This window comes from Embiotoca jacksoni, unplaced genomic scaffold (assembly GCF_022577435.1).
Source record: "Embiotoca jacksoni isolate LCO1_2020_lvr unplaced genomic scaffold, fEmbJac1.0.p SCAF_51, whole genome shotgun sequence".
Classification (NCBI taxonomy): domain Eukaryota; kingdom Metazoa; phylum Chordata; class Actinopteri; family Embiotocidae; genus Embiotoca; species Embiotoca jacksoni.
Genome location: NW_027185405.1, coordinates 418,453 through 442,921, shown reverse-complemented (window position 1 = coordinate 442,921; position 24,469 = coordinate 418,453). Strand labels below are relative to the sequence as shown.

The 24,469-nt window shown below is 44.5% G+C and overlaps 1 protein-coding gene across 4 annotated transcripts in view; it reads right to left on the bottom strand.

Moving 5' to 3' along the window:
- Nucleotides 1-1,756: 1,756 nt before the first annotated feature.
- The window catches only part of gal3st3 (galactose-3-O-sulfotransferase 3), a 32,095-nt gene continuing 9,382 nt past the window's right edge, over nucleotides 1,757-24,469 (bottom strand). The window contains exons 1-4 of one of the 4 annotated variants that reach the window (XM_069172130.1): nucleotides 18,230-18,511; nucleotides 17,943-18,127; nucleotides 8,281-8,383; nucleotides 1,757-7,194 (exon numbers count right to left, since the gene is read on the bottom strand). In XM_069172130.1, coding sequence (XP_069028231.1) covers nucleotides 5,865-7,194; nucleotides 8,281-8,363 — 1,413 coding nt within the window. In that variant the 5' untranslated portion in view covers nucleotides 8,364-8,383; nucleotides 17,943-18,127; nucleotides 18,230-18,511 and the 3' untranslated portion in view covers nucleotides 1,757-5,864. Of the gene's footprint in view, nucleotides 7,195-8,280; nucleotides 8,384-17,942; nucleotides 18,128-18,229; nucleotides 18,512-24,469 lie in introns of those variants that run through there. The other 3 variants (XR_011179375.1, XM_069172131.1, XM_069172129.1) reach the window with 3 other exon arrangements.

Sequence of the window (24,469 nt, the reverse complement as noted above, 5' to 3'; positions counted from 1 at the left end):
CGTAATTTGATAATACGTCTAAGAAAATGTTGATGTTCCCGACAGCCTCGTGCCATCCCTCTTTCGTCATACCTTTTCATTATGTGAATTATGCTACCTGTTTGGTAGCTCACACAATTTTTTGCCTCTGTGACTTATAGACACCGACAACAAACCCTTTGGTGACCAGGTTGCTGTTGCCGAGCAGCGATGTCATCACAACTTATCGACGTCCACACGACTTTCCACGTAGGAACCACGAGCTCGTATGTTTCATTTGAAGGCAGCATGTGTCCGTGTAGTTAAACAAGAGTAGTAAGCCCCGCCCCCTCAGGCACAGCAGTGCTTTTAGCAAAAAATGTTAACAAGCTCATAATAGAAACGTGCTGATGTTTAAACGGGTATAATAATAATAATAATAATAATAATAATAATAATAATAATTCACGTCAAATCTGAGTTTATCTTGCATATATTTTGTCCCAAAGTATTGGACAAATTAACATTTTAACGCTGGAGGGATCATCCCAAGGGAGAAATTTATGTGTGAGCCTACTTTTATATAAAAGAGATGTTTCACTAAAAACCCCAAAACATTTCAATATGCTGGTTTCACTGGAATTGGAAAAGTTAGAAGATCACAGAAGTCATCCTCTGGGGACTGGAAACGTTCTCCATGTCGAACCATCTGAAACATCTTGGACCAAATTTGTGGACTTAAGGAAAGGAAATAATTCGTTAAATGTTCAATTTAAATATTGGCATGTATAGACATGTTAAAGTGAATTTCATGCTTCAGTGATACCAGCTGTTCAGGCATAAATAGACCCAATAAATAAAGAAAGCAGAGCGGGGGAAAAAACAGCTGCACCAACTGAGCATCTTGCCGAGTGGACGTCGGCGGTCATGTTGAGAGCTCAGGATTTTACTTTGTTTATTTATTTCTACATTTTATCTATATTGTTGTTTATTGTTGGTCAAACTGCGACGTAGAGCTGTTACCTGCACAGCCTCTGACTCGTCGATGCACCGAGGAAGTCGGCTTCAAAAGAAGTTGAACGGTGAAATTAAAGAAAGTATTTGTTGAAAGTCGAGTTTATTTTCGTTCTCATTTTATTTATTTCTCTCTACTTTTTCAGTTCCTATAATTATAATAACGATGCTTATGGTTAGAACCATGTTTTGTTTTGTTTTTATCAAAGAAAGAGCAAGAAAGAAAAAGGCAGCAGAGATACGAGGAGAGAATCGGAGGCGGCAAGTCCAGGGGTGGGGGGGGGGGCAGCCTCACAGCAGTCACCGCCATGGCAACAGCAGGCCATAATGACAAGGCAGGCGGAAGGGGACACCGCATCGTGATTGCTTCAATCACAGTCATGTCAAACACGCTGCTTTGCATTTTGTTTTTGTCCCTCTGAGTAGCAATTTGTTCATTCATTTAAGCAGGTGGATGTTTGAATGGAGGTAATTTCAAAATACTAATTGCAGGCTGAAAAGTCTGGTTTGGGTGTTCGGGGAAATAGAAACCATTTAGAATCCAAATCTTGATTGAGCAACTGTCATTGTGTGTTATGTATCGCTGCTGATGAAAAGTGTGTGTGTGTGTGTGTGTGTGTGTGTGTGTGTGTGTGTGTGTGTGTGCGTGCGTGTGTGTGTGCGTGTGTGTGTGTGTGTGTGCGTGCGTGTGTGCTCGGAAATTCAGAATAACTCAAGTCAGCACGTATCTGAATAAATCTGCATTGAAAAGCGTGATGGCCAGTCAGATAAAAAACCTCGCAGATGATTTGGAAATCATTCAGACTTTATTCATCACATCTACCATCCGTCGTTACAAAGCTTTGGGGCCCCTAGCTCTGATTGTCGCTAGCCATTTGTTCAGAGCTCCGTCACCCAAACAAACTCTCCCACCCAGTCACAAAAATGAAAACAAAAAAATAATAATAAATTCGTCAAAAGATTCTTTTTTTAGTTTCATAAACAGGAAAAGGAAACACATTTTGAACAGATAAGACAATCCAGTCAGAGAATTAATTAGTTTGCCAATTTAACCAACGACAACCAGCTGTTTCGGTTTTTAAAAGCCTCAGCAGAGGCTCAAAAAACAAAAAACAAAATACAAAAAAAAGAAAACCTCTGACACCGCAAGAGTTTAATTTTGTTCAAAGAAAATGAATAAATCATTTTTTCTAAAAACAGCTTTGCATGCCGCTCTTACAAGAGAATGAGGGGCAGCTAATGTGAAGGTGATGGGATTCTAGTGCTCACTGTTCTCAGAGCCCCTTCCGGCATCTCCAAAGAACCGGCGACACTTTAGACACGACAGCGCAGCCGCTGACCGAAACACTCTCACCAAAGAAGCCCAACAGCCGGGCCAACGACTCGGTACAATCAGAAGAGCACTTACAGCGACGACTCACAGCCGGGCGGAAGCGAGAGGAAACATTCTTCATCTGGATCCCAGTCGGTCACATCCGCGGGAGGAAAAGTGTTTACTGTTTTGATTGGGTTTTTTTTAGGGTTTATTTACCTTTTATTTGTCTACAAGTGAAAGTTGAGAGATGGCAGGAAGTTGGACCCAAAGAGTACAAAATTTAAGTAATTACATATATAAGACGTTATGAAATAAATGATCACATAAAAAACAAAAAAAAATGTGGTAATGCCACCAGACTTTGTGAAACAATTCATTTTTTGGCAGTTATTTATTATTTTTTTTTTTTACTCAATCCAACATTTTTTATTTCCAAAATGTCTCCTTTCCAAAGCGAAGGGGTCTTTATTACTCGGCCCACGCAAACAGCCAGTTACATAACTGACTTTGCCCTTTTTGTCTCGGTGGACAGACGAACACGTCGCGATGAAAGGTGCCATCATAATGAAGTGAACATTTTGATTCAATAAATGATGAAAAAAACTGTTCTTGTTCAAAGAAACACAGTTCTGTCATATATTTAGTTTTAGTCTTAATGCACATGATTATTTTCTTCCTGTATTTTTATTCACTCTTTGGGTTTCCGTAAATGCTTGATTATCGTCAGTCAGACGTACAATCTGTGATTTCTCATTTATTTTACAGCAGATTCACGTGTGCTTGAAGTAGTTTAGGAATATTTCCCTCAAAGCAAAAATATATGTTTTTTTTACCGAGCAGCAAAATTGAATAATTCACACTAATAAAAATGTTGTTGAGAATCAACATCAGCTGCCACCAACTCTAAAGAATAAGGCTGGTGATCTGTATTTCTCTTACAGTCAACAAATCTCAATGAAAAAGCAAAACCAACATGAAATCGATCCCACAGTGTTTCATCTACGTAGTCAAGAGTGCACCACTGAAAACAGTCCCCAATACCGTTAAATCCTTTTTTTCTCTATTGAAGTAATATTTGCTGAAAACTGTCTTACGTACACCGAAGTGTTTCACATATTCACGTGTTAAGCGGGGAACGAGAGAAAGTTGGTTTGTTGGTCTTTTGATGGGATTTTGTTAACTGTAAGAAAAACCTACAAAAATCCACGGCCTTATCCGTCTTTTTACAGTGTGTGTACCGTTCCACGTATCTGAACACATTTCAAAGGTCTGCAAATAAATAAATAAAAATCGCTGTGCGTCTCTGAAAGCTGAGGTTCCCCCGGTATGTTCAGATAAGCACACTTTGAATGCAGATATTCACAGCCACTTCATAAAACGCTGCATCACCGACTTCACGTCTGTTTCCCAGCCGCTCCACTTTGTTTTTGTTTTTTTATATTCCTGCCAGAACGGCAGCCGTTTTTTTTTGTTGTTTCTGTGTATTTATTATTGTTGTAACCTGCAGTGTTACAGACTTGAACCACAAAAGCGCCGTGTGGTCGAGCACTTAAGCGCCACCGCTGAATGAAAGATGAATATTAAAATGACTACGCTTGTTTCCACGTTCAGTTTTTCAGAAGTGGTCTTTGTAGTTTTGCAATATGTAAAACATGTATAGAATTAATATTTTATACCGTCGCCACATGCTTTGTTCCTTCTCCGCTGCCTGAAGTGGGAGGCCGCTAATGTGATGGACCACTTAACTCCACGGAAATGCAGTCTCTATCCAGTGATTCATAAAAAATAACGGTTAAAAATACAGTAATGGGACTCTCAATAAGTCCCGATAATAAATAATACATAGTTTTAATAACTCTCGCCCACAATATTTCCTTTTGTTGCCATGCCAACTTGGCCGGCCATGAAAAAAAAAAAAATACAGCATGAAGCAGAGACACACACACACACACACACACTCACACTCACACTCACGCACGGTCTCGCAAGCACACACACACATCATTCCTCCGCTCTCCGGTTACTTAGCAGTTACCCCGCTGATCACCGGAGGAATGAAAGAACATAAATGACAACATTAAATATGAGCAGAATTAAAAATGGATCGCGGCTCAGGTGAGCGATGACATTTTAAGAGTCCGGCCGTTTGCGCGGCTTCGAGCGTCCTCCGTCGACGCTCTCGCTTTTCTTCCTCCTGTTGCTTCGGGCGTTACCGATTGAGCAGCTTTCACCTGGTCGAACATGTCCTCCATGAAAATGTACAGCCGTGTAACCCTAGAAGATGAGCCATAGGACGACACCATTAAATATTCAAACACTGCAACCCACAGGCTTCAAGACTTTGCCCTGTTCAGTTGTTTTTATGTTTTTTTTTTTTTTTTGTGCCTGTGTGTGTGTGTGTGTGTGTGTGTGTGTGTGTGTGTGTGTGTGTGTGTGTGTGTTATGCGGCTGCTGGTAGGTTATTAAATCCATGCCTTTCATATAGGATGTAGGCCTGGAGATCTTATTGCAATAACACTCGAGATTAAAAACACACACACACATCCAGAAACCTTCGCCATCAAGTCTCCGCGATGCCAGATGTGATGTCGGGTTCTTTGTTGGAGGAGAGGCCGGGGCGAAGTGAAGCCGAGGATGTTCGTGGAAAAAACTGCAACGATGACCAGGTTGGAGAATGGAGAGAAGGATGCTGGGAGGAAGCGAGGGAGGTCAAAGGCTGAAAAGACACGAGCTGTATATGCGCGTATCGCTGTGTCAAGTCACTCATGGGTATCCAGCAGTTTTCAGACCTGTCCTCTGAAGGTCTCTTTGTCCGTCTGGCTTTTTAATCCCCTTCTCCATCCGTCGCTTTCGGAGTTTGTCGGAGAAGAAGAGGAGGAGTTGTTTTTGTGCTGTTGTGCTAATGGTTGGAGGTGATCTCAATGTCTGTCCGGCCTCTTAGGAGGCTCTTTGGAGGCCTGACAGCCGATCCCTTTATGTCGTTATGTCTCTCTCAATGACTTTAAGTGGCATATGTTGGAGAGAGAGAGAGAGAGAAAGAGAGAGAAACGAAGTAACATGATGCTATACCAGTGTGATACACACAAAGCGCACTCTGTGCCTCATAATAGACCCGATATCGCCACTTCCCTATTGAGTCCCAGGCGCACACAACAGATTTGGTTCAAAGAACCACTTTCGCCCAGAACCGCTATCCCATCCGTTTGTGGCCGGGTGTGCAGAGGCGTGCAATCGAGCCGAGTTCCAGTTTAGTCTCAGTCCCAGTGTTTCTCCCGCCTTTGTGTCCTCCATCCCTGATCGTGTTTCACGGACCAGAGAGAGGAGAGATTCAAGTTCAAGTCCAGATCTGTGTATACCCTTTTTCCTCCTTTATTTATTTATTTTTTTATCCCAAACGCTGTCTGGAAGGAACAGGAGAGACACTGATTCAAGACCAACCCAGACATTTTCCCAAGGATGCCCTCGTCTCTGAAATAAAACCCATCCCAACCAAGCATCAGCGTCTCATGGGTCAGGATGGGTAAAACAATGCAGTCTGTTGGGCACTCGGATTATATTCAAGTCTCTGTTTTTCAGCCTATGAGGCCTGCGTCTGTGAGGATTTAGGCCCTAACTTTGTGGTCCGACCTTGAGTTCCTGCATCCGGCTTTGAGGTGGAGGTGGACCCTGTTCCTGAGGCGGGGCCTGGAGCAGCAGGGGGGGGTGGTTGGCTGCGGTGGACTTGCGGATGCCGGGGCAGGGCCGTACGTATGGGCTGCTGGATGAGATGCGACTGCTGCGGAGGCCGAAGCTGATTGCCTCGACGGTAGCGCAGTGACTGGGAACGTAGCAGCACCCGTGTGTATTGGACCTCCGGCATGATGAGCTTGAGGCAGAGCTCCTGGGCCTGGCTGGAGAAACCACGGCTGAGATTTGCCGGGAGGTCGTAACCCACGATGTCAACTTTTCCACTGGGCTGCCAGGGACGGAGATCCTTGTTTTTGATCTGGGCGGCTGAACGGAGGAGCGGCATCCGCCCGCCGAAGCAGCTTCTCATCAGCCTCTCCTGGGCTCGGCGGAGGAGTCGCACCTCCCTCGCCACACAAGCTGGACCCAGCGCTGACAGCTGTCGCCACAGCGAGGCGTTAAAGTGGTCGTAGAGACGTGCGTCTAAAGAATTCCAGGCACGGATCTTTGCGGGAAGACTCGGCGTCAGGCTCCGCTTGGAACTCAGCGTCCGCATGTTGAGCTTAACGTACAGAATATCATCCAGATCCCAGGAGAGCAGGTGGCGGAGGAGAACCAGCGATTCGTCAAAGTACTCAGCGATCATCACCAGGGAGAAGACTCGCTCCACCTCCGCCACGAAGGCCCGGGCGTACGTCACATCCGTCGCTGGGCGATCTTTGTCTCCGCCCAAGTCGAAGGTCAAAGTGTTGCGTGCGTACATGGAGTCCTTCTCGTCTGGCCGGTAGTAGCGCCAGGGCTCCTCTAAGAAAGTCTCCAGGGAGCCGTTGGGGACCCTCTTGAAGCTCTGGCAGTACTGGTTGTAGTAGCTGAACAGGGATTCGAACATGGAGCCGGGCTCTCTCAGGATGGTGACGTATATCGTGCCGTTCGGCATCAGGCGCTGCAGCTCGGCCTTGTTGAAGCGCATGTGGCTGGTGATGATGTTCGGCGGCAGCGTGTGCGGGTGGACGAAGTGAGAGGTGAAGGTGCGCGGGTAGCAGAACTGGTGACCGCAGGCCTGCACGGGCAACGCCACCGTCAGGTTGTTGCGCTCGGCGAAGCGGAACAGCAGGTTCTGCATGGTGGTGCTGGCCGTTTTGTGGGTCTTCAGGAAGACCATGTTGGTGTGCTTCGGTTTAAGGCCCGGGGCGGGGTGGGAGCGGAGGGCAGGGCAACCGAGGTGGAAGGCCTCCATGGTCCTGGCGGTAGAAAAATAAGGCATAATCATTTGTTTCAAGCTACATTAGCTCCAGAAAAAAAAAAAAAAAAGCAGCTACTCCAGATAAAATAGTGACATTAGAGACATAATTGCACAGACACTCGACAGATAATGGAAGAGACCGAAGTGTAAAGCAGGGCAGAGGTAGTACGAAAAAAAAAGTGAACGTGGGGAATTGAAAAGAGAGAAATAAGGAAAGGGTGGAGAAAAAAACGAAGCCGGGTAGAGCCACTGGAGAGTGGAGGACCAGACAGAGAGTGCAAGATAAAATATGGTGTGTCTGAGTGGTTTCATATATAGCTGTAAAAGGAAAGCAAATTCATAGTTTCTTGACTCACAGGAATCTTTGTCGATATTATGAACTCTTATCCTTGGAAAGATCCGATAAATAATTCTCAATTGATTTTAATTTAAATTAAAAGTTGAAGAATTATCTGTCTGATTGATTATTCAGTGTTATTTCAGAAATACGTAAATTGGGATTTAGAATCGTTTTCTTTCGTAACACGAAGAGCGAATTCAATTTCATGTTAAATGTACAATTTGAAATGCAATGTGATCTCAAAGTAAACTGGTTAAAGTGTATTATGTATGATGATGATAGTTACTAAAAAACGTTGCATCAGTCGTGGCTAAATTTTAATTAAGATGCATATCGATGAATATCAATTTTAATGTAGCTAATGAGCTAAATATATTAAACACGGTAAAGTCCTGTCATGTTTGGTGTGTTGTGAATATTATTGATTACAGACCAAAGCAGAAGGTCATATTTTGAAAAGATGCAGAGATAAGTGAGACGGTAAAGACGGGCGACATGAGCGAGGCGTAAAGTTGAAAAGGGTACGAGAACAGAACAGGGCTGTCAAAAACCGACGATCCTTTTACTTTGATAATTGGTCCCTTGACCAAGAAGGCGGCGCATCAGCACTCAAAACGTTTCTGAGTATGATAATCAGCCCGTTCTTCTATTACTTTGAGTCTAAAAGACAGGAGGCATTGTCAGATTTTCTGATTGTAATGAGCACCTCTGTTTGCATGCGGTGGGTGTATTTCAGTCACTCACCAGCTCAGGTGGCCCCCATGGTGCAGCAGAAGACTGACAGTACTGATGGCGATGAAGACCAGGAATATCTTCTTCTGCGACATCTCTCTCTGCTTCACTGGGACTGTGGGAGGTGAAGAAGAAGAAGAAGAAGAAGAAGAATGAGGCAAACGGAGGTAAAATCAGGAGAGGAGCGAGGTGCACCGAGAAAGCAAAGACAAGGAGGAAGGAGGGCGACGGGGGAACTGGGGAGCAAGAGGAGGAAACGAGAGGGAGGCGGGAAAGACTAAAAAAGGAAGCAGGAAGGACGAGCGAAAGAAACGGGGAGAAAAGAAAATGCTAAACGAGAGGAAGAGACGGATGTTGTGAGGGACGATTTATTCGGCAAGTACTTGCCGGTGTCCATGAGCAGCAGCAGCAGCAGAGGGTCGTGTGGCTCGGCTTTGTCACTCAGTAATAATACAGTGAAGGATACCTTCACTACCTTGCAAGTCACATTTACTGTCACACCCTTTTATGTCCTGTTGCCCCCCCCTCCTGCTCTCCCGGACGTGCATATGTTCAAAAACCAACTGCATGATTGCTTGGGCAGCAGAAGCTCCCCCTCCGTCACTTGACCCGCACCGCCGAATCTGGGAAGAAGTCCAGGCGTCTCGCTGGAACAACAATGGCCGGCGACTCTCTCCTTGATTACACCGGCCTGTTACCGTCCGAACTGCACGGCAGCAGACGAGAAGCGCTGGCTCGCGTTACTCCGGGCGGCCGCTGCATTTTACGCTCACATTTTGGGCGGAGGGACGCGAGTGCATCAGTGCGGGAAACTCCTGACCATGGGGGTTGAGACCCGCTCAAGACAAGACAAGACAGGGACTCTGGCACTGAAGTAAAACCAGCGTGGTCATACTGGCTTTTAGATTTAAATACATCTAATTGAGTTTGGTAGTTATGTTTTTTTAGGGATGTCGTTTATGTTTCTGATTTATCACAGATTCCCAACAGCCTGAGGCGATGTCTACACGAAGAACTAAAACGCCCGAAAATATTCAACTCAGTGACGTGCAAGAGAGTAAAACAACAAATGTTCACACTTGCGAAGCTGGACAGTTTCAACTCATTTAAATTTGAAACTCGACTACAAATAATTGGAAATCTGGCTTGCAGGAGTTGTCAATGAATCAAAAGACACAATGATAAAGAAAAGATTTTATGCGGTAAACAACACTGAGTCACTCTTTTTGTTTAAAGTCCAAAGCTCATAAATAGATATGTGATCATTTCATGTGCAAATTAGACAAACTGAGGAGGCGAAATGAGTCACAGACTAAATACCAGTACAATGGAGATATGTTTCCCCAAACAGGAATTAAGCTCTCAGTGAGGAAACGACAGTGACCTCACGTTGAGTTGTAGGAAACAAAGGAAGACGAGAGTGTAGCGTGACATAATTTAAAAAAAAATTCAGAATGTGCGTAAACACTGGTGTGTCGGCATGTAAAGGCACAAAAGCGCTCTGTGATACTAAACGGGAACTGATGCTCTCAAACAGATTGTTTGGTTTTTGGCTGGTGAATCTTATTTTTACTGACCACAACTCGATTTCACCATGTCACTTTATTATAATCTTAAAATGACTCAACACCTCAAACACACAAATTGTGAAGCATTTCTTTTGCAGGACAGTTTGTCTTAATATCATCATATTTTACGTTATATCCGAGCGCGCAGCCAACAGTGTGAGTTTATTAAACGCGTGTCCAAATGCAATTTTTGTGAGTTTTACAGCGGATTATGTGACTGCAATGTAATGTAGACAGTTCAGAAGATTTAATCTCTTAATTAATCCTATGTGGGTTGTTTTTTTTTGTGGCCGTAACATGAAATATAAACCAATCACAATGTCATGTCCCATTCCCTTTAAGAGCCAGGTGTGCTTGCACCTTGGTGGATTCTTATAATAACAGCGGATTTGCCCGAGTAGTTGGAAAGTCCACTTGTCTACAGAGAAAAACAGATCTGTTTGTGCTCAGATTGAGCAGATTAATGTACATAATCATAATCTTTCGCATTGTAATCTTTTTATTTGTAATCTTTTGCGGCTGCATGTCCCGTGCGTGTGTGCCATGCACCGGCCTATTTAGGAGTATATTACTCTCTCAGTAATGTGCCCTTAAGACGAGGTTAAGACCAACACGCACACAAGGACACATGTGAGAACAAGTATATTTGCCATTTGGACAATGTGGGCGTTGGACAGGAAACTAGCAAAGACAGTTACGTTGCGTTTGGCACTGAATATTTTATTTGATTGTTTGGCATCTACTATGGCAGGAAATAGCCGCAGCCCAAGAAGACATCGGCAAATAGCTGCAATTATCAGACCAACTGTCCAAATCCCAAAGAAAACAAAAGAAACAACTGCAGATCCTCATATCTAAAGCAAGAACAGACTTTTATAAGTTCACAAGAGAGTAAAAGGACTTTAAACGCACAACAACGGAAGCAGAAATATGCTTTTAATAACAAGAGTTAGATATCCAAAAAGGCAAACCAAAAAAAACTAAAACATGGTGAACCAACTGGGGATGCTTCCAAAAGAACACAAACAGGAACTAAAGAGGCAATGAGCAAAAAAACCAAGACACCTTCCAGGAAACAAAGCGAGGAAGTGTGAAAGGCTACGCAGCTTACAAAACAACAGAGACACTCGGAAACCGATAGAAGTGAGAAGAGAGAGAACAGGAGGTGTATGAACACAGGAGGCTGCTGGTGAAGTGGAGACAGGAGAGAGCTTCAAAATAAAACAGGAAACACACAAAAAAAAAAAAAAAAAAAAAAAAAAACAGCCTGAAAGAAAAGCTAAAAAAGAAGACGAGACAGGAAATCCAAATTAGTTGTGTACGTATTCTTTATGAATGAGAAAGCGGAAACATCCGTGTGCTGAAATAGTTTGTTGCTACAGTGGAAAGAAACATTTCAGCAGTATTCAGCTCAACCTGAGCAGCGGCAGCTCTTTTGTAGAGGACGGAGGGCGGCTTCCTATTCTACTCTTTAATAAGTAAAAGCTTCTTTTTCGAGCATGTTTCCTTTCTTCCTTCACGATGTTAATACTTTGTCGGGGTAGTTCACGTTTGGCTCCCTTTCAGAAAGAAAGCCATTTGCTGCCGCTTGATCTCCAACGGCATGAAAAAAAACAACCTCCAGTGACTTGAAAATTACCTGAGCCGGATGATCCATCACATTAAACATGACACCTTAATGTGCTTCTGCCGCAGTTCCCTTTTCTTTTCTTTTTTTTTTCCTCTTCTTCACTGTGCCCACGCTCAGTGATTTCAAATCTGTGCCCTCGTCACATCATCCTCTCCTCACTGTCAATCACTCACGGGTGGCGATCGACGTCCTCTCTTGGAAAACATCTCACTTCGGCATCTTAATTCTTATGATTCCTTTTGTATTGAGCGCCGGGATGGGCGGCGAGCTTTGGATTTTATGAACAACAGAGAGACCCCTGAAGGTGCGTTCAGACAAAAGTGGATATTACAGGCGGCGCGATCGTACACAAACACAAAGGAAATGCTCTTGAGGCGTGGTGGACTTCCAGCTCGTGAATGTATGGAAACAGCTGGAGAAACAAGGAGTTTGTCGACTGCAGAAACAATCCAATCCAATTCTCTGAAACAAGACGTGATTTCACCTTGAGGTGAAACTGTGGAGCTTCTGCCAAACAGCGGCCACGGATGACAAACACACTACGAATGCTACAATACAGCTTAGTAGCGGAACTTCAAAGTCTACATCGATCAAATTTGCCTCGCCTTTGCGTGACAAGTACACGCATGAGCAGAGCTGCAGAAACAGGAGGTCATGTGACGTAGTACACAGAGCGAAAGAGTCCACGGTTGGACGCACTGTAACGTTTTTCCACTCATGTAACGTACGTTAAGTAACTTGTATGTAACATTACTTCGGTAAAAGTACAGATTTGAATCTGAACCGTACTCTCTTCGTAACCTCAACTAAATGGTGTCGGTTTGTAATCTGAACTGTGTCACATTTAATTCAAACCATGTTTTCTTCCTAAAACAAACCGCACAAAATTGGCTATATTGTAATTTTGAAATTACCAGCATTTTTCCCCATTACCTTTAATTTAAGTGTTTTAAAAAGAAACTTGGCTTGTTTACAAGTCGTTTCGGTTGTCTGAACCTTTGTTTCCTTCCAGCGTCACACTTTGTCTTCCTAAATGTCAATAATCACTGATCAGTACAATGTTGTTACAACCTAAATATATATATATTTTAAAAAAGAGCCCATGTCATAACCTAACATGTTTTTCTTTAACTAATACAGCGGCATGTCTGACACCAACATATCACCTGCGTGAAGTGGAACAGGATGAACTTTTCATCGAGACCCTTAAAAAAAAAAAAAAAAAAAAAAAAAAAAAAAAAAAAAATCTTCCAGCAGGCTGGGCAATTACATTCAGTTACACCGGGTTCCTCGTGTCAAGGGCAGGTCTCATTTGCATGAGCAAATGTCAAAGTAATACCTGTTTTGAATGAAACACTAATGAGACGAAACAGAGAAATGCGGAGCGATTCGCCCTGATTCAGAGAGTAATGGGATCAGAGCTGCGGCTGATGCTCGGCGGCGATACCACATCGTTAGCACAAAGGAGCCATGCAGCATAGATGCAGGGGCCGTTTCTTGTGGTAAAAGGAGCTGGTTCGCAGTGTGTGTGTGTGTGTGTGTGTGTGTGTGTGTGTGTGTGTGTGTGTGTGTGTGTGTTTGCGTGAGGCGATGGAGGTGGATCGTGTGTCACAGAGAGGTAATAAGAATGGGATTTAGATGGCTTTCAGCGGGCAAACTCGACCTCTTCCCCTTCATCCACACTCATCTGCTGCCATCCTCTCCTCCCTTAACCTCATATTCCTCCTCCTCCTCCTCTTCCTCCTCCTGCTCCTCCTCCTGCACCAACAATCCGGCCTCGTTAATTAAAAACGTCTGATTAGGTTTCTCTAACGATCGCTGCAGATATAAAAGCATAGAGCGAGGACACCCGATCCATCTGTTAGTAGACAATGGTTTAGTAAAAAAAAAAAAAAAAAAAAAAAAAAAAAAAAGGGGGACAGGCAGGAGAATCTTATTTGTGTATTGATCTGATGATTACGTGACAGATGATCCTTTTTTTTTAAGAATTTCAACACGCGGCATTAAGTTAAAAAGAAGAAAGATCAGGCCGCGGTGCTTTACCTTCAGAGTGGATCATCTGTTTTAAATCACCTGTGGTTTTATTTTGGTGAATGTTTTGGGACTCGGAGGTAAAAGATCAGGAGCCATAAGTTAGTCGCTCCCGTGGGTTCAGCTTGTTACCATGGTTACCTTTGTCAGTTTGCAGCTCAACATAGGGCAGCAATTAAAAACTGCAGACAAAAACACATGTATATATTCAAGTGTTTTGACCAGCAGTGAATTTATATGTCCAGTGTTTCCCTCAGGGGTGGAGTCATATGTAGTAAAGGTTATATAACGACACAACTACACGCTGCACCCCCAGGAGACGACGGAAGATGAGGGAAGTCATCTAAAAACACTTTATTTCCAGAGGGACTTCTTTATTGGATGTCTGACTGTTTGTCCTGCAGGAGACGGCTAACGTTTGATCTGTTTGTGTTGGGTGATATTTTACAAGAAGCAGAATTAAGGCAAAAATAAAAACCCAAGTAGTCAAAAATATAATCTTATTTTAAGCTTTGTCTGACTTTGCAAGCAGCAACCAATGTTGGTTTGTGAACTGCCGTTCTGAAACCTCGAGTTCGGTGTCTAGGCCGTCGCCATCTTGCTATTTTTGGAGCCAGGAGTGACCATATTTGGGCGGGTTGGGGAGGAGCGAGCGGCGGATCTGACTCGATCTGATTGGGAACCCGAGGACACTATACGCCCACCTTTAGCGGAAACCTGACAGCACCACAACCCTGTCAATCAAACAGGCATGCCCCCCCCAAAAATGTCTCTTTTTGAGGCCTAATTTCTAATCAAAAATGGGATTATTTTCAAATGGACCGCCACAAAACTAATAAGAATAAGATTGTCGTTAATGTCACTAAACTCTCCCTGTAATCGCTAAAAACTGGCAATTTATTTCAGGCTAGTTTTGCATTCCTACACATAAACAGCTAAATTCAGTGTGACATATTGGATTGTGCACTCCAGATGTGTTTGTCTGTGTGGCTGCAACTGCTCGCAAACACAATAAAACTTCAGCGTCAGAGGAACTATTCCCACATCTCTCTTAAATTCTCCCTGCAGGTGATTCAAACTTTATTTCCTCCTCTTTTCTGCACTTTCTTTTTTCCTTCAGTCTCTTCTATCTCTGCCGGTTTGCCTCCCTTTATCCCAAAGGGTATTATTATTTTTTTTTTTTTTAAACATCTCTGCTGCTGTGTGGTTTCTCCAAAATGTCAGCTGTTCCCGAATCAGTGAAAACAATTGGGAGATGTTCTGAAAGAGTTTTTTTTTTTTTTAAACCCAGGGTGGTAGTCGGAGTCCCAGGCTCCACAGACATCCAGCAGTGACACAAGCAAATAGAGAAGCACAAGAAAAAGACACAACACACACCGAGAGACAGAAAATAACACGGATATAAAACAGACAGCCACTACATCCTTCAAAATCAAAACTCTCTCACACACACACACACACACACACACACACACACACACACACACACACACACACACACACACACACACACACACACACACACACACACACACACACACACACGTAGCTGACTCCCGCCTAATGAGCGTATGAAAGTAGCTTCACGCTCCGGGGCAACAGCAGCTGCTTCGCTCAATGATCCTGTCATCTGCACTGATGTCATATGATGACCTCTGACCTCTGGGGGAGTTCGACAGCTCTGTACAGCAAACTGTGAGGGTTCGAAGAAGTAAAACACACACACACACACACACACACGCACCCATTTTTAGACTTTGAGCCGCCAAGTCTATAATTTTCACTTTATCATGGGCCGTCTGGCTTTGTGCGTCCAAACCAGCCAACATACCGAGACATGACAGCTGATCTTCAGCACATACAATCATGGCAACTTGCCACACCTCCACCCCGTCTCCCACTGAAACACACATGCACGTTGGTCTCTCTGTCTTTGTGAGGGCACCCATGATGCATTCCCTCACCCCTTACCCTAACCATCACGACCAGAGGTCCACCGATTATCGGCGCCGATGTTTAGCATTTTTACGATTATCTGTATTTTTTTTTTATTCAATCGCCGATAGAATTAATACAAAAAAACGCTCTGCTTTGTCTGATTGGTTACACCTCACGAGTAACGGGCCAATCAACGCTGAGAACTTCCCGCTTCATTTCAGCTCAGTTTTAAAAGTCGCTCATTCATTTTTCTGTCACTGAAAGCTGGCGCTGTTGTCTGTGCTGTTCTTCTGTTCTGCTCTCTGTGTATCATGAAGCGTGTGTTCAGAGCAGGAGATGTACATAAATATATATACACAAACACAGGTGAACGTCACTGGAGTTTATAACAACTCCTCTCTTTGTGTGACTGTAATAAAAGGCAACGTAAAGCTGAACGAATCCACGAGGTGACTTTGTTTGTGGGAAAAAGAACAACTGGACGACCGGCACTGGAGTCGAGTCGAAGCTGTGCCGGGAACAGCTGCAGTCTGATACGTCTCTAACATCTGCAGCTGCTCGAGGACAAAGACCTTATTTTGTTAATGATTTAAGGATTTACTGTGGGGGGGACAGTAAAATGCTAAGTCCTTTGTTTAAAACATTAAACACGCTGTGTATCAATCCAGATCTGAGAAACATCCTCTGAGGCTGTTCGGGACAACTAAGAAATCCGTTCTATTTCCAGGAAAAGTGTTTGCTTACGTCGGAGGCTTTATCTCTGAAATCCTCAAAATCAATCTGAGATATGAGGCTTGAAATTATTTTCTACAGTTGCGCCTCCTCACCCGCTCCTCCGTTGCTCCACCCTCTCACTTGATGCCATTTGGTGAAGCTGAAGATCCCCGAGGGCGGAGATATTTTTAAACCCGTTTCGGTTGTATGGGCGCATCGGGGGGATATCGGGAAGTTTTCCACAGCCACAGAGACGGAGGTACTTCTTTGTTGTAGTAAATATAACCAGCGTGTCACCTACAAAGATGAGTGAATCACAAAATTAAAACCTCTGGAAGTCCTGATCAGTTTCTAACTACACGAGCAAACTACTGTCAGAACCAAGTGATTGATACCTATTAGAAATCTTTATATTGATCTTGTATCTGAGTCTGTCCTTTTCAGCTGAAATAGATTGACTCTGGGATTCTTTGATATTCTTATGTTATCTTGTTTTATTAAATTGACATAAGATAGTTTATTGTATCATTGTCTTATCTGTTCATTTCCCACGTGGAAATGTATCATTTTCCACGACAGTTCGGCGTTTGTCGGCGGGATGGACGCTTCATCCGGGACAGAAAATACAAGACTGAAAAAGACAAAACATCGATGGTGCAATTTGATAAATGCATTAAAATGGACTTCCCTCGTAGTTGAAGCTTCATTCGCTTTACTCAAACTCTCCCTCCTAAATCTGATATTCTGTGTTGGTAATCTCTATTTAACATTGTAGATATCGTCAGGTGAAATCAACACCTTGATTTAATTTACTGCCGTGTCGATGAACCGCTGGGAGACTTTGATTTCGCTTCTTTGTTCGTGACGCAAAAGCTGCCGCCTGTTGTGAGTTTTGTTTAAAAGCTCCAGTTTGCAGTTATGTGCGAGATAAGCAGCGTTTTAGTGACTTCTGAACTCGGAGGCTGGAGCTCGACGCGGCCAGTCGATGAACACGGCGCTGCATCAGCGTGAATCAAACACTTCTGATTCTGTCGGGGGGCCTCGAGCCGGAGAAGATCACAGCTTTCTGTCTGCAGCCGTGCAAAGATTGTTTCTCTTATCGCTCTCTCCCCACAGTCTGCCTCCTCTCCTCATTACTTTAATCTGAACTGCACCTCGCTGACCCCTCTCCCCCTCCCCCTCCCTCCTCCTTCCTCCTCCTCCTCCTGCTGCTCCTCTCCTCTCCGCTGGGCTTTTCCTCTCTCCATCACGCTACCCTCCAACACTTTATCTTTACAGTAAAGGCAGTCCAAGCTCTCTGGCCGGGTTCCTGCACCTGCTAGAGACGCCGAGAAGGAATCGAATCAAGCACACGTCTGTAGTCAAACACGTATGTTAATGTGTGTACGCAGCTGCATTTTGATCGCCCTCGTGTGTGTGTGTGTGTGTGTGTGTGTGTGTGTGTGTGTGTGTGTGTGTGTGTGTGTGTGTGTGTGTGTGTGTGTGTGTGTGTGCGCCTGAAAGCGTCTGGATCATTACTTTTCTGCAGGATAGACTCCCCGTGGACTCAGAGATACAGGCTCTATCTCACCCTAAATGACCCCCCAGAGAGAGGGATGAGAGAGCGGTGGGTGGGTGGGGGGGGGGGGATGAGGAGGGAGGCAGCATGAGAGAGAGAGATGAGATTTCGGCCAAAGACAAACATGGAGGGAGAAAATGAAAGAAGCAGCGAGACTACACGAGTCGAAGAATCAACATCAGGCCTTAAGAGCGGCGCGCTTATCGAAATGAAAGCCTTTTAGATCATTTCTTACCGGCAAGCGCCTGAAGCCAAATCCTGGGGGGGGAGGTTCAGCGACGCAACGGGTTCTCCCCCTCCCCTCGGCAAAGTCGGATCACAAGTCTTCTGTTTTTGTCTCTCCGCATCGTGATAACGGCAGCGAAGGCTGAAGGGAAGCTTTCAGGCGTCAAATTGAGAGGTTCGGTGTCCGAGCGCTTTCTGAAAACCGACATTCACACCCGTCACACCTTTTAAGCAGGTTGAAAATATTTTTATATTGGTTTTGAAAATATTGTACCAAAGTATTGAACAAATACATACTTGACAGCAGTTTGAACGAAAGGCTGCGGGACAGAAAGTTTTCCGACCAAACTCCCGTGTCGGCCCCGTCGAGATGCTGCCGGCGTAGCCGACGGGTATTATTTGTGTTTCGCTGTGGAAGTAACGAAGACTTCGGTTTCTGCGAGAGAATGTTTTCTGCTTATTTTCGAGGCCTCTGCACTTAATCAGCCGGGCGAGCTACGACAGACCGTCCTCCATCCCGTCGAAAAATAAAAGGCAATTTGGAGCGCGAGGACGCCGTGGCACTCGAGAGGTTTGGTCTTTGTTTGCATCTGCGGTTGGATCCAGAAGGGTGTGATGTGTGCGTTCAGGAGGAGGCGCTCTTTCAAAAATATATATCACTCCCCTCCTCTCCGGCATTCATATTCTGCTCAGGGAACTCGATGTGCTTTTGCAACTCAGCTGTTCATTTACATAAGACGCAGCAGCCTCCTCTGCCAAATTAATTTGATGTTCTCAGGCGAAGCCGGAGAAGCACCTCCACCGGACCAAACCGCAGCTTCCTGCTGACCCGACCCACCGAGTTCACATGAGCTAACCGGGGTGTCGTACACGCTTCGCTTTGGTTACAAAACCGCAATTGTGGGTTTTCCACGAAAACTCCCCCCCCCCTTCCCCACCACCACCACACTGCTCTGTGTTTAAGCTCGGCGCCAATTACTAGCACAGAGTCGAGGGATCCAGCAGGTTTGTTTGGACCACAGCCCGTTTTGTGTTCTCAGTTTTATTGGATGACAGTTTATTCTGCTGCAGTGTTGTCGCTTCGTTTTTTTTGTTTTTTTTTCCTCCCTTAAGATAAAAGAGAAGGCGCCACTTCATTAGCATGACAAACAAGACAGATTTATGAATCTAAACCTGCCAGCTTCTCTCAGAATTACAGTATATTTCAACGCCCCACCATATCGCTCCGCTCGCCCTCCTTCCCCGCACCGGGAGAATCTTTGAGCTTTTGATTCCAAACCAAGAGAGCTGCCTGCGCGCTGCAATTAACGCTGAGACGCTGTCACGATGGGAGACAGAAGGAACATTAAAGGCTCCTCGGCGGAATACGTACAAGCTTGTTTTTAAAAGCTTGTCAGCTTTCATCAGCGAGGTGAACGGACGGGGTGGCCTGCGTGGTGATTAGTAGCAGAAGAGAAGGAACTACAGCGTGTGGATCAAGTCCTTCGCAGCGCACAGGCCGCCGGGACGACGGGGAGACGGGACGAGCGCTCTGTCGGCGATGCAGTCATTAAAGATGCAGTTCCTACAAGAACGGGACGACGTGTCATGTCAAGATGCACACAGCAAATAACTGAGCACTGTATGCAGTTTACTTCTGGCGGCCTGACCATGTGTAAACACATCATAGATCTTTCTAAACTTGCAAATACATTTTTACAAACTTGTGGTGTACAAAACAACTGGGTCCCACACATTTTGTAGCTCCGGTAGACTCTCTTCCCCTTTTAATGCACCCACTGCGAAAAGAACCAAACCTCCAAAAGAACACGTGCTTTTGGTCAAAAAATTTTTTATAACACTTCACACAGTTTTACAACTCTTTTCTCTTCGTATTGTAATTACTGTGTTAGTGAGTAATGTCATTTAAAGGTCCAGAAATGAACTCTATTGTCCTTTACGTTAAGAGTAATACCACAGACAGTAAACAGGTCAAGCTTTACGTCATGGAGGCTGGTTGACCTTAATTTATTCAGGATTATTATTTGTTTTTAAATAACGGTCTGCAGAAGACCAAAAAAAGATATTAACGACAAGTAGCTGCAGATTTCTCGCCTTCGCTGTGATAACAGTCTGGTAGCTCGGTTCGTATCAGTCAGGGAGCAGTGTCGGTGGTTAACCGCGTTTGTGCCGCCCCTCCATCACTTGGATTGGACGGCTGAGAATTAACGGTCCGCACCTCGTCAAGCTGCTGGCGTTCATTAGTACAGTTTTAAAAATATGCTGGACTTTGGTGGACACGGGAGGTAGTTGCAGCGGTGGCAGAGTGTCAAGTAGGACGAATAACTGGAAACGATTCCCTACGGAGGGCTGCCAGACCCATGTTATCACGGCGTAAAGCTGGGTTCTGGTTGGCACCAGGCTGACCCAGTACAGCCATCGTGGTGTGTAGCTGGGGACTGAGCCGCCATACTGGTTTGTCATTCGTGTGAATTTCACAATTTAACCTTCTCAAAATGTACGTCTACAGCAGAAAGTTCCTGAAATCCACAAGCTTCCAAAACATCCCGAAGGTGAGTGAACTCGGTGAACCCCGAGCAGAAACCCGCGGCGCCAGACTTTAGCTTTGAGTCGCACCTTTAATTATTGCATTCGTTGTTTTCTAAGGTGCTTTTTGCATAAACGTTATCCAACCACCCTGCAAAAGAATTCATAAATCCACAGCCGGGGCAGGAAAACAACAATTCACAGACGAGATCTGATCCAGCAAACTGGATGCCATTAAACCCCGACGCTGAACTCCGACCCTCATCGGTTACACACCCACGTTGCTGCGTTCACAAACATAACGCGGGCTAATGAGACGATAATCCGGGATGCAAGCGGCAATAAGGAAAATCAATGCATGCCAGATCAATAAAACATCCTTGTGATAGTGAAAATCCCTGCAAGCAATTAGAAAGCACTTGAGGAGGCGGCGTCCTCATTCACACCTAATTAAGACTGGGTCAAATGGGCTTAATTGGGTGTCTAGTTTGTTGATTATCTCTGAAGCAAGCGGATCACCCCGTTTATCATACTGATAGAAAAGCAGTCCCTGGTTAATTCTGGTTGTGTTTGCGGTGATGATTGAGTAATTAAAAAGCGAATAAAGCATAATATTGCAGTCGGTGTTTCAGGATAAGTTGTGGAGTAATTAGTGGGAGGAACGGAGGTCCAGTTCTGATTAAACCCAGCAAATATGTTTAGTGAAAAACTCCAGTTTCCTCGATTCCAGTAGTTGTCTCATATGTCAGTAAAGATTTCCTTCATCTACTTGTTTTAAAGCATATTTTCAATGCGCATATAATCAAAACTAAGGGCCTGAATATGTGCATAAATATGTGTGTGTGTATAATATGTGTACACAGACACATAGTTCTGTCTATACTACTTTGTGGAGTCAAACTCTAATTTGCCGACTAGAATTGTTATACATTTGATTTTATTTATAATAATTTAAAGATGAATTGCAGAGATGCAGGTACATTTGACTTACTGTGAACAGTAATTTCAAGCTGTAAAACTAGAAAAATTCCATTTATGTGATTATAAATCGCCTACAATTTTAAAAGTAATTTAATTGTTCATTTAAAATAATTACAAATCATTTATTAAGCTTGCTGTCTCCCAATTTTGGGTGATCAGACTGAGAATTAAGTTTTTCTTTAATTGCTCAAAGTTGCTTCAGCAGAAGACGTTCTGTATTTATTACGTCACATTTATGACACAGTTCTTGTTTGTCAAACCTACATTACCCACAATGCAACTTCTAACATCTACGTATGTAATGCTAGAAGCAGCTAACGGGCCTAACGCAGAGATAATGAGCAAACTACAGGAGTCTGATAAGCTTCCTTTTTTTTTTTATGTTGAAACTTGTGATCTTCAGCTCCAGCTGACTTGATGCAGTTTATCAGATTTCATGGCTCCTTCTGAAACCATTAAAGGGTTTTACGCTTCTTCTTTTTTTTTTGTAGTAGTAGTTTTGGTAGTTCTCCCCGAGACATGTAAAATTTAATTTAAGAGTTGTGGCTGGTGGAGGTATCGAACTCGCGCCCTCTACTGGCCGCTGTGAGTGTGTCATTCACAGCGAAGGATCTAAGGATAACCGGCCGGACTGACGATCAGCTCCGACTGCGTCACTTCCAGACTGGAGCGGAACCGAATCGGAGCGACGGGTTCCCGAATCCTTTCCACGGAGCGTCGGGGTGTCGGGGCGAAGCATCCGGGAAGCCGGTCCGCTCTGAACGCAGAGCCGCGGTCTGAATAATTAACACACTCAAAAAACACGCCGTTCTCACAAGTTCTCCTCATTCTAAAAATGTGAAAAGCAGATGGCACGCTGCCTGAAGCAAAAGTTTGGTGGAGAGAGAGAGAGGAGCGAGGGAAGGAGAGATCAGCTGACCCGGGTGTCATTTGTGAATACCGCTCTAACAAAAAGAAATGTAAATGTCACTGCTTCTATTGAGAGCGCTGGAGGTGATGGCGTATGTTTTAATGTACCACTGAAGGCCCAGACGGCGACGGCAAAAGCGGGAAGAAAAACAGAGAGATATTCGGGCAGATGATCAAACAGACAAGATACAAACAGAGAAAGTATGTCGAGCCGAGAGAAAATATGCGAGCAGAAGGTCGTTGAAACGACCGAGGCGAGCGGCAGACCGGAGGATGAAAAGACCGTTGAAACAAAGTCGTCGCGGAGGGACTTTTTCTCCTGTTTGATGAAATAAAAAAACAAGCTTCTGCTGTGAACGGTTCTGTTCTGAGTAATTTGCTCGCTTCATTCAGTAAAATGCAACCTTGACATTGTGTCGTAGTAACGCTCAGACCGTAACGGTGGCAAACAAAACCTACAATCTCAATGTAAACAACAAAAAAAAACAGCAGAAATGAAAGTACACACGTGAAGAATCGGTTTAACCCGACTAGCCAGCTAGAGAGCTTCGAGGAGTAGTTTTGATGCGTCAGCGTTTGTGGTGAAATGAAGAAATGTTCTCAGTGAATTAGCCCGACTCGGGTTAACGGAAAAACAGCAATTCATCAAAGCATGTAGAAATGGATTTTAAATAATGTTGACCTCCTGAGGTTAATTATGTCTCTGTTGGTTTATATAGATTCCAATATTTTTCTGTTCTGACAGCAGAAATAGAGCAGATTTCCCAGGGGCGGGCCATGTTGCCTGGCTTGTTGTCCTGATGTTAACCCTCTTATCTCCGGAATGGGACGTTCCCAAATGGAAACCATTTTTTTTTCAATTCCCAGCTACCTCAGCACATGCCTTCAAAAACAAAAGCTAACTGTAAATATTTGTTCCTCAGGCAGCAAAACTGGATGTTTCCTCCCACCCCAACCCAGACTGTATCCGTGGTGAGTAAACAGGATCCTCTGGAATAAACACACTAAATCTCTGATGCGACGTGGCCTGATTTGGAGCATTTTTGTTTTTCCTTTCAAAACTTTTACCTTCAAAGCACCTGAGCGGACGCACACGTCACGGCCGTTTGCCGGGATCCGACGCGTGACCTTTGCCAGCCGCGGGAGAGTCTGTCTCACCGCTGGGCCAGACAGGAGCGCCATTATACCGAGTAGTGATGCAGAAAGAGACCCGCGGAGGGGAAGAGGAATATCGGGAGGAGGGAGCAGACAGACGGGGCGTGCGAGGCGGCGGCAGCAGCAACGATGCCCCCCCCCTCCCCTCCTCCTCCTCAACCCTCCTACCCCCGCTGCTGAGCGAAGCTGTGAGGCTGTAATCAGATTTCACACGCCGCTCGAGCATCCCAACCGAACACCAAGAAGACATTTGTTTTTGACAGAAAGACTGAGGGTATGGATCGCTGGGGTTATATGAGCATGCTTTGATGTCCACATCTTTGTGTGTGTGTGTGTGTGTGTGTGTGTGTGTGTGTGTGTGTGTGTGTGTGTGTGTGTGTGTGTGTGTGTGTGTGTGCACTGCCTCCCTGTGTTTTGGCTGCATGTTGGTATGCATGTGTGCGTTTTGCTTGCACACCTGTATTTACTGTGTTTCTGTGCCACGCTCACTCTCATTTGTGTGTGTGTGTGTGTGTGTGTGTGTGTGTGTGTGTGTGTGTGTGTGTGTGTGTGTGTGTGTGTGTGTGTGTCGGTGCTCTTGTTCTTCTAGCTTTGTGAGGACTGAGGTGGGTTTTTTTTTTAGGACATCGTTGGAAAGGACATTCTGGGATGGACGGTCCTCGCCGCTGTGAAGGGCAGTTTGAGGGGTTGAAGCTCGGTTTTAGATTTGGACTTGAATTTTCTACAAGGTTGAGCTTTAGAAGTGAAAGAAGAAGGAGAGTCGAAGGGCACAATGTGTGAAAATATTGGATTTAAATTTTGGTTTCTGCCGATGTTTTAACATACTGGACAGGAAGTAGATCATTGTGAGATGACAAACACACATTTGAAGGCAAAACTAATAAAACAAAAAAAGATTAAAGCTTGCTACGGAAACTATGAGATGAAATCAATCATTGGTTTGGTCAATTTGAAGATGAATCTTAG